General features: G+C 36.2%; 1 protein-coding gene across 1 annotated transcript; it reads right to left on the bottom strand.

The window, feature by feature from the left end:
• Window positions 1-839: 839 nt before the first annotated feature.
• On the bottom strand, window positions 840-6,623 carry LOC114295659 (eukaryotic translation initiation factor 3 subunit D). The gene is made up of 2 exons (XM_082886743.1): window positions 4,650-6,623; window positions 840-1,100 (listed from the first exon to the last, which is right to left on the bottom strand). Exon 1 carries the CDS (start codon window positions 6,360-6,362, stop codon window positions 4,653-4,655), a length of 1,710 nt encoding a protein of 569 aa, XP_082742869.1. The 5' UTR covers window positions 6,363-6,623; the 3' UTR covers window positions 840-1,100; window positions 4,650-4,652.
• Window positions 6,624-13,703: the final 7,080 nt, after the last annotated feature.

Consider the following 13,703-nt stretch of genomic DNA (forward strand, 5'->3'; position numbering starts at 1 on the left):
AATTTTTAAATAAGATTTAAATGTTGGGCCACCTTTGCACAAAGTGAACTTTTCAGAATGTTAAAAGACGACCAAATCAACTCTCCTGAGGTTATTTTAGGGTTCTTAAACAAATTTAAGTGACATTCAAAATTGATAGCTTCTGATTTAAATAATAGTACCCAACACTTTCATATTGGTATGTCTTTTTAGCAATCCTCAAATCATGAAAATAGACTAGAGACATGCCCCAACGGGCCTGGCAGCACCCGTACTATGTCATAAGGCTAAGGCACAACACTTACCCCCATGTCCCCTCACTGTAAGGTATTTCTTATTCAAGAGTAAAAGATAAAAATTGAGAAAAATTTGTAAATAAAGTAAGCGAGAATGAGTCAATTATGCAACATCTACATGAATTTTCAAGATTAATAAAGAAATAATCATGAGGCAGAGCGACATTGTCATCCCTAACACAAATGGGTGGGGAAAAAATGTATCGCAACTATCAATAAATGACAAAAAAAAAACTTGCACTAACAAATGGGACTACTACAATAGGGCTTAACTTTAACAATTTCATTTTTTTTAGTAGTGTTATAAACTCATCAATTCAAGTTCATAAAATTAACGGGTTTCAAAATAAATTCAAATAGACATATTTACATAATGAACAGAGCATGAATGGATTTTTAATAAGTTAAACACAAATCAAGCTTGAATAGCTCGGTTTGTTTCACAATCTTAACTGGAGCACCTTGCCCTGCACCACATTCTTCACTCCCAAAATTGCAATCCAACCACCCACACACACACACATACACGCCCAAAAAAAAAAAAAAAGGGTGCTAAAAGGAAAATAATGAAAACGTGGCCAAAATTGAAAAAAAAAAACGTTGATTACAAGCATTCATGCCAACACAAATCCAAGTTTAAATTTTAAAGGTGAATAAAACTGTTAATTATAAATACAAACAAAGCTAAAAGAAGAAAGGGCAGTTGATGGCACTAACTAAATTATCAGACAATTTTGCTAAGAAATAAAAACCTCAATCCAAAAACAGGGAACTCAAGTTTTTCTTTTATGCCTCCCTGCTTCCACCAAATATTTATTTGATATCCTGAAAATTCAAAATTAACAGAATCAATCGACAAAATGAATAAATATAAGATCCTATGTTACGAAATATAACACTGAAAACAGGAAGCATGGCAATCCAATGGCAACATTGAGTGCCGTATTTCAATAATTCGAAAACACGTCCAAAACCAAGGCACCAGTGTGGTTGTGTTAAACATTATATTTGAGTGTCGTATTTCAATATTTCTAAAACACGTCCAAAACCAAGTGCACCAGTGTGGTTGTGTTAAACATTTTATATTGACTCCCAATTACTTCTTAAAAGCGAGAGTGCGCGCACACACATATATGACTTGTTCTTCTAGATTCTGTGATTATGGCTTTTGTCATTTTAATGGGTTGGCCTACAAGAAGTAGTTTACTTCTTGCCAAACCAATAATGTAGCAAATAAAGTCCCAAATAACCAATATTGTAGTACAAAGCATAAATATAACCATATATAGAATGAATAATGCTATATGCATCAATTAGTGTACTAACTAGTGTACCAATTGATGATGTGACGTAATTTAAGAGGTTTTTGATATTTGTAATGTGATCAATGAGTGGAGTCAATAATAATGTCATAAGTAGTGTTGACAAACTAGTTAGTACACTAATTGATATATATAACACCACCGTATATAGAATAGATATTAAGCTATATATACAATTTGGGTTTGCAAATAAGTAAGTTTGAACATCAACATGGGTTTGGGTTGTTTGAGCTGAGGCCTCTCCTTTGAGGCTGGCTTATAAGTCAGTTTATTTGACTTTTCTAGCCTAATGAGCAAAAATGACACTATCATTTGTCACACATCAAAAAAAAAAATTTAAAAAAATTATTTTTTAAAATAAGCCAAAAACAAAAATGTAAAAAAAGAAATTAAAAAAAAAATAAAACTAGATTGTTTTTAGCAAAAAACTTTCTTGTTTTCGTTATTTTTACCAAAAAGTAAAAAACTAACTAGGCTACCAAACAATATGACTTGGTACACATCTGGGGGGCGGTAGGATCCTCTAGAATAGATTTTTCTAGAGTGATCTTGCGGTAGATCAAAACGACATCGTTCTGTTTACTAAGAGAGATGACGAACTCGAAGTGGAACACATCACTCCTCTCCGGTTGTTCTTCTCCGGCAACAACAGTGGAAGTCATTCTCTCTCTCTCTCTCTCATCATTCGTTTCTCTAAAATCGAAACAAATGTGGACACAGACAAGCCATTTTGCAGAACCCTAGCGAGAAAAAAAATACTCACTACACCACCTCTTCAATGGTGGAGCTTACAGCCCCCAAAGGGCAAAACTAAAGGCAACAAAAGGTGTACCGGTGGAAGTCAAGAACGTCGGCACAAAGCCGCAACGCAAGCTGAGTGTTCGGTTGGGAGACATCGGAGAACAAGCTTCGGTTGGGAGACAATTCCCACCCGAATCGGAGAACAAGCTTCCGATGAAGGACTATGACAAGGGTTCCAAGGCTTGAATTTTGATGAATTTGAGCAACGGCCATGGTGGCTGTTCTACCAAGGAATATTAAGAAACCCTAGATGTTGATGAGAGGTAGGCAACTTGGATAGCATCACAATTGGAAGCTAGAGAGTGAAGGGCTCATGGTCAAAGAGAGGTTCAATGAAGCAAGTGAGGTCTAATTGGGTTTCAAAGGTCGACAACAATGGTGGTGGTGGTGGTGGCGGCGGCGGCCGCGGCAAAGACAAACATGAAGACGTGGATGATGGAATTAGGGATTTCTTCTTCGATCATTCTTCTACGGCAGCTGCAGTGGACGTCATTCTTCTAGGTTCATCTTCTCTCTCTTTGTAACATTTTGTCCCATTTTTTTTTTTCTTAAAACAAAACGGCATTGTTTTACTTCTAATGCAGGATCACTCTAGAGGGTCCGAATGCCATTTGGGGAGCCAAAAAAAAAAAAAACTGGCTTATTTTAACTAAAAAGCCAAAAAACAAACAAGTTCACCAAATAACAAGACCTATTTGGCTTCATTTGGGAACAGACTATTTCAGTAACTTTTTGACTTTTTATAAAAAGATGTGCAAAAAAGTGAAAAGAGTAATGTGACAACTTATAGTACCTTTTTGACTTTTTGACTAAAATGTAAAGTTGACAACCGAGGCTGTTACTAGTACAAAAGTCAAAACAGTGATAAGTTGCACCACACAAGTTGTTTGTTGACAATTTTGCTTTTTGTTTTTCTTTATTTTCTTTTCTTTTCTTTTAATTGAAAACAAAATTTCTTTTCTTTTCTTTTAATTGATTCTAATTTTTTCAAAATTTTTGGAAACGAAACGTTTGTGTTTTTTATTTTCAAAACAAATTTTCACTCTCCTCTCTCAACTCCCCTATCACCTATGAAACACGGACACGGACACAAACACCGACACGGGGCACGGCAATTTCCAAAAAATGGAGACATGGACACGACAGGGGACACAACGAAGTTTTTTTTTTTTTTAAATATATATATATATATTTTAATGTGTTATGTATATTCATATTACATTCATCCTAAATCAAAATTCACAAACACTAACATAGTAACATTAATTTAATAAATATAACCACTACATTTAAACAAATTAATAAGTTATCTATTCACAAAAAATTAATAATAAACGATAACAAGAACTAAGACGAGAAGGAAAAACATTCAACATCTAACATCCAATAATATTTTTCACAAAACTACAAAATAAAAAAGGCAAAAGAAGAAAAATAAATAAATAAAAAGTGAGCCCCGCCGTGTCCCGATATGGACACGCGTGTCTCCGCCGTGTCCCCTACAAAACAAGTATTAAGGCCAAGTTTGACATGATTGAAAAAAGACAAAAAGTCAAAAAGTCACTATCCTATTTAAGTCACATCATCTTATTTAAGTCACATCACCTCTCTAACACATCACTTCAAACCCAACCCAAACCCAACCCATATTTCATAAAAAGTCAAAAAGTACACTTATTTAGTTTTCCCAAACTAAGTCTAAATTAAAGGGACACGCCATCTGTCATGTCCCATACGTGTCCTCGGCATGTCCGCGTGTTGGACACCGCCACAGCACCAATTTTAGAGTGTTCATGCTTCATAACCTACCATCTTCAGCCACCAACCAAAACCCTCTGGCAATCTACGGTGACACAGTGGCCACCAATCCCTGTGGCCACTTCTAGTCACCCCCACCCGTCCACCATATCCTGCCACCACCTCAAGCAAGTGACCAAAACATTTTTTTTCTTTTTCCATTTATTTTCAAAACGCTTGTGTATGCCAAACACATTTTTGTTTTCAAGGGACTCGATACTCATTCAGTTAGGATAATTTTAATGGAACGGCAAAATTGACATTTTAGTTTAAAAAGTAATCACATCATCAAAATACATCCATTGACAAATAATTCATTAAGGAAACGAGCAATTGACTAAAAATTTCAAAAAAGCACAGTGAAATTCAAAGTGAGATCATTATAATTTACCCTAAATAAAAATGAAAGACAGTCATTCCAGGAAATAGAAAATAGCCAAGTTAGTAATAATACCCTTTAAGCCTCAATAGTAATCTCTTTGTCTTCCACATCATTTGTAGCTGCATTTGCCTCTCCGTCTTCTGCATTCTCCTCCGCAGGCGGCTGGACCTGTTCGTCCTCCGGCAATGGTTCCTCCACATAATCATTCTCAAATGCATCTACCGGAACCTCATAAATCCTCACCTGGGGCTTCGATGGATCCTTGACAAGCACATACTTCCCCTCATTCAATTTCATACACAAATCCACAATAGACTTCACAATACCCCACATATTCGATGTATTCAAATTGATCTGCGCTGCGAAATCCCTCGGCTTATACCCAACAACAGCCAATATAACATGGTTGAAATGATCACGAGGATGAACCCTCGACACATAACCCAATTTCATCATATCCGCGCTTGCCAACAACGCCTGAGCAGTCCATTTGGCTAACTTATTGGCATTGTTCTTCAATTCAGTAGCCAACACAGCACCTCTCTGAGTCTCCAATTTCTGCCTCCAATCAACACCAGAGTACTTGGAATCAAACTCATTAAGCGCATTCTGAGTTAAAAATGATCTCTGATTGTTAACCTCGGCGACACTCTGAACCTCACACCGGGCTACAAGATACATATCATCCGATAACTTCCAACGCCGATACCTATACGCAACCGACGCTACTTCTTCGCCCTCATTCGCAAACGGGTTCGATTCTTCAAAATTCACCTTTTGCCCATCTCTAATCAAAACTTGCTGTGAAAAATTCTGATTGATATAAGCAGCCTCAACACTCAACGAATAAGCAGAGTTAATATCATCTTTAGATTCAGGCAATGGTTCTTGCGATGTTTCATGAACAGAAAGTAAATCTAATTGAGACCCATCTCGTTTATCAAAAAACAACTTGTTCCCAACTCGTTGAATCACAATATCCCAAGAGTAAACTGACCTAGGAGCGCACATCAGAGTCGAAAGAATCGAATCGGTAGCAAAAACCGTAGCTTTATCTTCGTTAGCGAGTCGGCGAATGATCGGATCGTCTGTGGTGGTCACTTTGAAGAAATTCCGATTCTTGAACCTCTCGAGAGGACGAGCGTTCTTCGGGGTTATACGATCAAAGGATCGATCGTAGAACTCGAGAGAGCCACAGAGGAGGAGATCTTCGGGATCGGGGACGGAGAACGAGAGTTTGGTGAAGGTAGAGAAAGGGATCTGATCGAGCATGTTCCATTCCGGCTGGATCTCCACGGAAGACTTGTAGACCGCGGCCTCACGCCGCTGGCCGTGGCCGCCGGGGCGGTTGAGGTGGTAGAGGCGATCGCGGCGGGCGCGTTCCTTGTCGGCCTCCCGTTTTTTGGCCTCAACCTCTTCGTCGCGGCGTTGGGGGAGCTGGTTGCGGTGTTGTTGGAAGCGCCACCGGGGGCCGAACCTAGGGCGCGGCGGAGGCTTGCCGTCGACGAGGCGGAAGGAGGAGTCGTCGTCGGCGCCGCCGCCGAAGGAATCGTCGCCGGTGAAGTCGAAGACGGAGTCGGAGGGGTTGCGGGTTTGGGTGCGGGTTTGGTTGTAGGTGTTGGTGCGGGTCCAGTCGGCGACCCGGCCTAGCTTGTCGGAGCGAGAGAAGGGGGCGAAGGGGACGTTGGTGGGGTGGTTTGGGAGGAGAGAGGTGGAGGAAGAGGATTCGGGTGGGCCCCAACCGTCCGGGTTAAAGGGTACTGCTCCGATGTCGAAAACCACCATTGATTCTGATCGGATCGGAGAGTTTTTTGAGTGTGCTCAAAGTAGCTAGAAAGAGCGAGAGAGACTAGAAGAGTAATAAAACCCTAGTTTTCAGCTATATATATAGGCGTAAGGTCGTGTGAAACCCGTTTGGTTGGGTTTTTGAATCCATTTCTAAAAACCCAAAACCTATTTGATTTGGATTTTAACAACATATATTTCAAATCTCATTTTGAAGAAGCCCAAACGACAAGTTTTCAAAACACAATTCACCAAGCTCACAAATAAGTTTTCAAAACCCAAACAAGTTGTAACACAAGTTTTCAAATCATACAAGTTTTTTTTTTTTTTTTTTTATTCAGTAGTTTTATGAATTTTTTTAATAAATGTAAAATGCTTTAAATAAATGTAAATTGTATAGATGTGAAACTAAAAAGTTGTGTTAAAATTTTTAAAATGTTTAGAAAATAAGAAATTTAGAGTGAAACTTTGTCCTATAAGTTAGATTAGATGCATCTAAAAACTAAATTTAGATTAGAAATAAACAAATTTAACTATAATATTGCAAAAAAAAAAATTTTTGATTACAAGATAAAAAAAAAAAAAAAAAACACAAGACCCAAAAAAAACTTAAAAATTAATTTTGAAAACTGATAACCAAACAAATTTTGAATTCAATTTTTTTAAAATTATTTTCAAAATATACAACTCAAAAATTTATTTAAAAATTTATAACTAAACAAATTTTAAAATTTTAATTTTAAAACTAAACCAAACACACTAGTATCAGTTTAGGCTTGACATTTTTTTACAATGGCTTGGACCTATGGCCATTTGTTTGATTCTTACATGTGACAGTATTCCAAAAATGGATTTGGGTAATTGGGCCAATGGTTCTTATTGGGCCTTAAATAACCATACAATTCTATTGGGCTCAGAAGGATAGAGTAGATTAACCAGTGAATGGTTGTGTTGTATTATTTTCTGGTGTGAGATTACAAATTCAACTTCTATTAATAGAAATTTGATATGATGTTAATATCTCTCCTATTATGAGTAGAGTTGTATAAAATATCATCAAATTTATTAAAATTACATCGATTCGCATCAATGCACACTGTTCTATACACTAACTATGGATTAAACTTTTAAATTTATAATCTGCCTTCAAAATCGCTCTGTTTCGCTATAGTTAATACATATATATTTTCTAACATCTAATGAAATATCAAAGTAAAATAAGTGTGAGAGAGATTTAAGATGTGAAATTTTTTACAAATTAATAATAACATATATGAAAAATATTATGTAAATTAGTGTTATATATTATACAAATACTTGATTATTGGTTAGAATATTCTTTAATCTGTCAATCCACTCAAAACTGCCCATAGTGCAATTTGTCAATCCGCCATTTGATTTATAATTTTACTCTCAAATCTCCGGAACCACACCGTGCACAGCCTATTTTGAGAAGTTAAAAGCTTGTTTTTTTTTTTAACTTTTTTTGAAAAAACGTAAAAAAAGATAAAAAGATAATGTAATTTTAAAAAGTCAAAACGCTGACTTTTAACTCCATTTGGGGATTTCCTCACAAATCTAGGTTATTTTTGTGGTGGTTGTTGGGCTGGATGACTGTTTGGTATTGGGCTTTAATTATTCAATTTGACATAATATTTTTTTTATATTTATAATTAATATCCTATCAATTGAAAAAAAAAAGAAAAAATAAATAAAAGAAGAAGAAGAAGGCGTTTCAACTTGTTGCAAACTACTTGATATTGATTTGTGTTTATTTTATTAAAATTTTATTCGAAGTGAGTTTATTAGAAACTCATTTAAAATCGATTGATTATTTATAAATAAGACATGTTTAAAATATAAAAAAATTTGGTGAAAAATTCTATTTGGTGAAACTGGTTTAGCCTTCTTTTGTTTAAAAGTAGTTTTTTTGAGGGCAAAAAAAGGTATATAGATGGCTTATTTTTAAAAGTATTTGTCATCTATTTTTTTTTATAAATAAAAGTGATAAAATAAAAAAAAGTTATTATCGATTTAAATTTTTTTTTATGGATGATATATACAAAATATTCTACAAAGTGAACAATTTAAATAATTAAAAAGTTATTAAATTATTTGTCATTAATTAAAAAAACTCAAATATCACATCAATTTGTTTTTATTTATAAAACAATTTAGTAACTTTCCAAAAAAAAATAATTAATTAATTTTTTATTGTTTGCCTTCGGTAGATCTTTTTTTATTATTTTTTCAAAAAAAAATTATTTTTAAAATTCTTCTAGAAGAATGTGTAAAGCAGAAGTTTTCATATAAATTTTTTAAAAATTTTACTTAAAAAAAAAAAAAAACAAACGGAAAAAATATATAATTTTTCAGTCTTACTAAAAAGTGTCTCTATAAGTAAAAGTCAATTTTTAAAAAACACAAGGTATTTTTTGTCAAATTCAATACACTTTTACTATAATTAATATTTTTTTAACATTTATATATATATATATATATATTAAAAAATTTACACGTTTTCTAATATTAAATAATACCCGTGAAACACCAACTAGCATTTACTATAATTTTTTTAGCTTTTGTTTTCTTTTTCGTTTTTAGCATTTTGGATACAAAATAAGAGATGTTACTTGTCAGTATGTACCAAAAAATTATTATAAAATTATAATTATAATTATTAATGTATAAGATTTATTACTTATTTATAATTTTTTTTAAACATTTACACTAAATTTTTTAGAAACCAAAAATTATTGGTGGGTTTAGAGGTGCCATGTGGTTGTTTTTCTCACCAATTATAATTTATCATAATTTATATATAAATTCTTGAGGGGCACTTTGGGAAGAAGTTAAAAAAGTCAGTTTTTTGGTTTTTAGCTTTTTTAGCCAAAGAAGTCAGTTTTTTTACCAAAAAAGTCACTAAAAAAATCAAAAAATCAACATTTTACCAACTTTTCAAAATACCACTGAGTTTCATCCATTTCACCAATCACAATACACCATATGGCAGTGCTCAGGACCAATTAATAACTTATCTTCAAAAATAGTTGATGATGATAATTATGATCGCCAATAATAATGTTGGAGAAAAAGAAGAGGCTATCATTAGATTAGAGATACAAATTAACAAAGCTACATTAATTTTAAAATGTTTAAAATTTTGAAATATTTAAAGAGCTGGTGTGGAAATTAACTTCTATTTAATTGATTTTGTAATATTTTATAAAATGAAGTTTTTTTTGATAAATTCACTTTTTAAGAGTTTTATTCCATCCAACCAATATTATTTTTCATTACTCCATTAGATCCTATTTGAAATAAAAAGACCAAAATAGCCTTTTTATCTACTTATGTTCCATTTAATTCACATTATTTTCTTATGTTTCAATAAGTCTTATGGGTGACATAATTATCAAAATACCCCTAATGTGAATGTTCACACCGTCAATGTGAATGTTCATATCGTCAATGTGTAGGGGCTCGGCCCATGTCGATCCTCGTGGGTGCCCGGAAAAATTCGAGTCAGGCCGGGGCGGGCCCGGCCCGTTGACAATGTGAATATTCACACATTGACATGTTAACATTCACATTAATAGGAGTGTAAAATTGGCCCGCGTCCCGTGGCGGCACGAAACCTGCCCGCGGCCCATGGGCGGCCCAGAACGGGCCCGGTCCGACCCGTTGACAATGTGAATATTCATATTGACATGTTAACATTCACATTAATAAGAGTACAAAATTGGCCCGCGACCCATGGATGGCCAAAAGCCCGCCCGCCGGCGGCCAGGGGGCAGGCCCGGCCCGGCCCGTTGATAATGTGAATATTCACATTGACATGTTGATATTCACATTGATAGGAGTGTAAAACTAGCCTGCGTCTCGTGGCTGCCCGAAACCCGCTCACAGCCCGTGGGCGGCCCGGCCGGGCCCGACCCGGCCTGTTGACAATGTGAATATTCACATTGACATGTTAACATTCACATTGATAAGAGTATAAAATTGGCCAACGGCCCAGGGAGGTCCCGACTCGGCCCGTTGACAATGTGAATATTCACATTGACATGTTAACATTCACATTGATAAGAGTGTAAAATTGGCCCGTAACTTGTGGGCGACCCGAAGCCTGACCACAGCCCGAGACGGGCTTGGCCCGACCCGTGACAATGTGAATATTTACATTGACATGTTAACATTAACATTGATAGGAGTGTAAAATTTGCCCGCTGCCCGAAGCTTGCCCGCGGCCGGAGGTAGGCCCGGCCCGGCCCGTTGACAATGTGAATATTCACATTGACATGTTAACATGCACATTGATAGGAATGTAGATTGGCCCGCAGCCCGTGGGCTGCCCGAAACCCGCCCATGGCCCGGGGCAGGCTCGTTTGGGTCCAAGCCCGAGCATGTCCGAGACCCTAGGCTAGAGCCTAGGCTATCACTTTGAAGCCTGGGCCAGCCCATCAGCCTACTTAAGGCCCATTCAAGGCTCGATCCGAGGCCCAGCCCGCCCGAGACCCAATGTCTTTTTTTGTGAAAAATAATAAAATTTTGGTAGAAAAAATTAGAAAGAATTAAAAAAAATAGCCAGGCCCGCCCAAGCCCGACCTAAGCCCGAGGCTAGGCCCGACCCGGGGCTCGATCCATCGGCCCGTCTAAGGCCCGAATACCCTTGTGCCAGGGCTAGAGCCTAGGCCTAATTTTTTGGCCCGTGGACCGAGCGGGGCCGACCCGAATTTTTTCAGACACCCACGAGGCTCGATATGGGCCAGCCCAGGCCTCTACGCATTGATGATATGAACATTCACATTGACGATGTGAACATTCACATTATGGGTATTTTGGTAATTATGTCTCCCATAGGACTTATTGAAACATAAGAAAATAATATGGACTAAATAAAATTTAAGTAGATGAAAATGGTATTTTGGTCTTCTTATCTCAAATAGGACTTAATGGAATTGTCAAAAAGAACATAGGCTGCTCGAAGCCCGCCCACGGCTCGGGAAAGGCTCGTTTGGATCGGGCTCGAGCCTAGTCCGAGACCCTAGGCTAGGGCTTGGGCCATCACTTTTAAGTGCTGCCCCGCCCATCGGCCCAATTAAGGCCCATTCAAGGCTCGGTCCGAGGCCCGGCCCGCACCGAGGTCTATTGTCTTTTTTTGTGAAAAATAATAAAATTTTGGTAGAAAAAATTAAAAAAAATTAAAAAAAATGGTTAGGTCCGCCGAAGCCTGACCCAAGCCTGAGGCTAGGCCCAGGCCCATCGACCCAACCCGAGGCTCGATCTACCGGCTCGGGCCCTGACCCAAACGAGCCTGCCCCGGGCTATGGGCAGGCTTCGGCCAGCCCACGGGCCGCGGTCCAATTCTACATTCCTATCAATGTGCATGTTAACATGTTAATATGAATTTTTACATTGTCAATGGGCCCGGCCGGGCCTACCCCGGGCCGCGGGTAAATTTTACACTCCTATCAATGTTAATGTTAACATGTCAATGTGAATATTCACAATGTCACGGGTCGGGCTGCGGTCGTGCTTCGGGTCGCCCACGGACTGCGGGCCAATTTTACACTCTTATCAATGTGAATGTTAACATGTTAATGTGAATATTCACATTGTCAACAGGCCGGGTCGGGCTCGCCCTAGGCCATTGGCCAATTTTATACTCTTATCAATATAAATGTTAACATGTCAATGTGAATATTCACATTGTTAACAGGCTGGGCCGGGCCGCCCCGAGCCGCCCACGGGCCGTGGGCAGGTTTTGGGCAGTCACGGGGCGCAGGCTAATTTTACACTCCTATTAATGTGAATGTAAACATGTCAATGTTAATATGTGAATGTGAATATTCATATTGTCAACGGGCCAGGTCCGCCCCGGCTCGCGGGCGGGTTTCGGGCCGTCCACGGGCCAATTTTATATTCCTACCAATGTGAATTTAAAAATATGAATGTTCACATCATAAAATTGCTAACTGTTCAAAAAATATTTATAAGGGTATCAAAATTAAATATAAAGGCATAAGTGTCCAAGAAAATAGTGCAAATCAAGAAAAAGGACTTTATGGAATAAAACTATACATACATGGGATTAAATGGGTTAAAAAATTCTTTTATAGACTTTTTGAGTTAAAACAATTCTAAATGGGATTTATCAATAAAAATTCCTTTATAAAATAATGTGTAAACAAATTCAGAGAATAATGTAATTGGGTATTTTTATTTTTTTACTATTTTAGTTTAAAAAAATTAGTTTTCCAAACATTCCCTTTGAATAAGCGGAAGCAGTACAAAAAGAATCGAGTTTGAGCTCAGATAATCAAATCAAATGTTTGTGAAACTTGAGCTCGATTTGAATTAACTCGATTATATAGACGAGTAAAGTACAAACCCACAATATACATATGCTTCCGTTTGGGAAGGGTTGGCTTTTTGGCTTTTTGGTTTTTTGGCTATTTTAGCCTGGGCTATTTTAACCTGGTTTGGGAAGGGTTTTTTGGCTTTTTGACTTTTTTGACTTTTTTTGTGAGAGAGGATTGTAATGATTATGGGTTGAATTTGATGTTTTGTTTTTTGTGGCTAAAATAGCCTATTTTATTTTTTGTGGCTATTTTAGCCCCAAACCAAGTTCCCATATATAAGCCAAGTATGAAAACAATAATATTATTAATAATTTGACCAAAGCAAACTTTAACAAAAAGATAAATTATTAAAAAATAATTGATATGTTATTAAAATAAAATTAATTTATATATCAATCAAGTTTTAAGAGAAATTCTAATATACACTCATTTAAAAATGGTGTATCACATGTACTTTTAGTTATACAATTTTATTCTTTAGTTATGACTAATTTTTTTTATTTAGTTATGATATTATTTTAATTATAACTAATGAATTCTTTAGTTATGTCTCATGTTATGTTTAATTGTGACATTTTTTTTTTTTAGTTATGGTTTAAAAAATTAAAATTATATTATTTTTATTTATATTTATAAGGTGTATGCGATGTGTGCACAATAGTGGTTCCCGATTAAAGGTTTCAAATTAAACTGCTTATAAACGGCTTGATTTCTTCTGAATGGTTATACCATAAACTGATCTCATCTTTCTTGTCATATGTGAATTGTAAGTCTGGAGGCTAAGTTTGGTGTGGAAGCTCCGTTTGGTGGAGCTTCTAAAATATAGTTCTACATTTATTTTTTAATATGGTATTTGTTTAGTATTTTTAAAAATTAATTTTATATTTATTTTTGAAAACTCTTTTCAAGACAGAAAAATTTGAACTAATCGGTCGTTTGACTGGTTGATCGAAACAGTGTTCAGTTTGTTTTTTTTTTT

This window comes from Camellia sinensis, chromosome 9, assembly GCF_055761805.1.
Source record: "Camellia sinensis isolate YWXY chromosome 9, ASM5576180v1, whole genome shotgun sequence".
Taxonomy (NCBI): Eukaryota; Viridiplantae; Streptophyta; class Magnoliopsida; order Ericales; family Theaceae; genus Camellia; species Camellia sinensis.

Excerpts from the sequence above, each read along its gene's own strand:
- LOC114295659 (XM_082886743.1), bottom strand. The coding sequence starts at position 6,362 with ATGGTGGTTTTCGACATCGGAGCAGTACCCTTTAACCCGGACGGTTGG.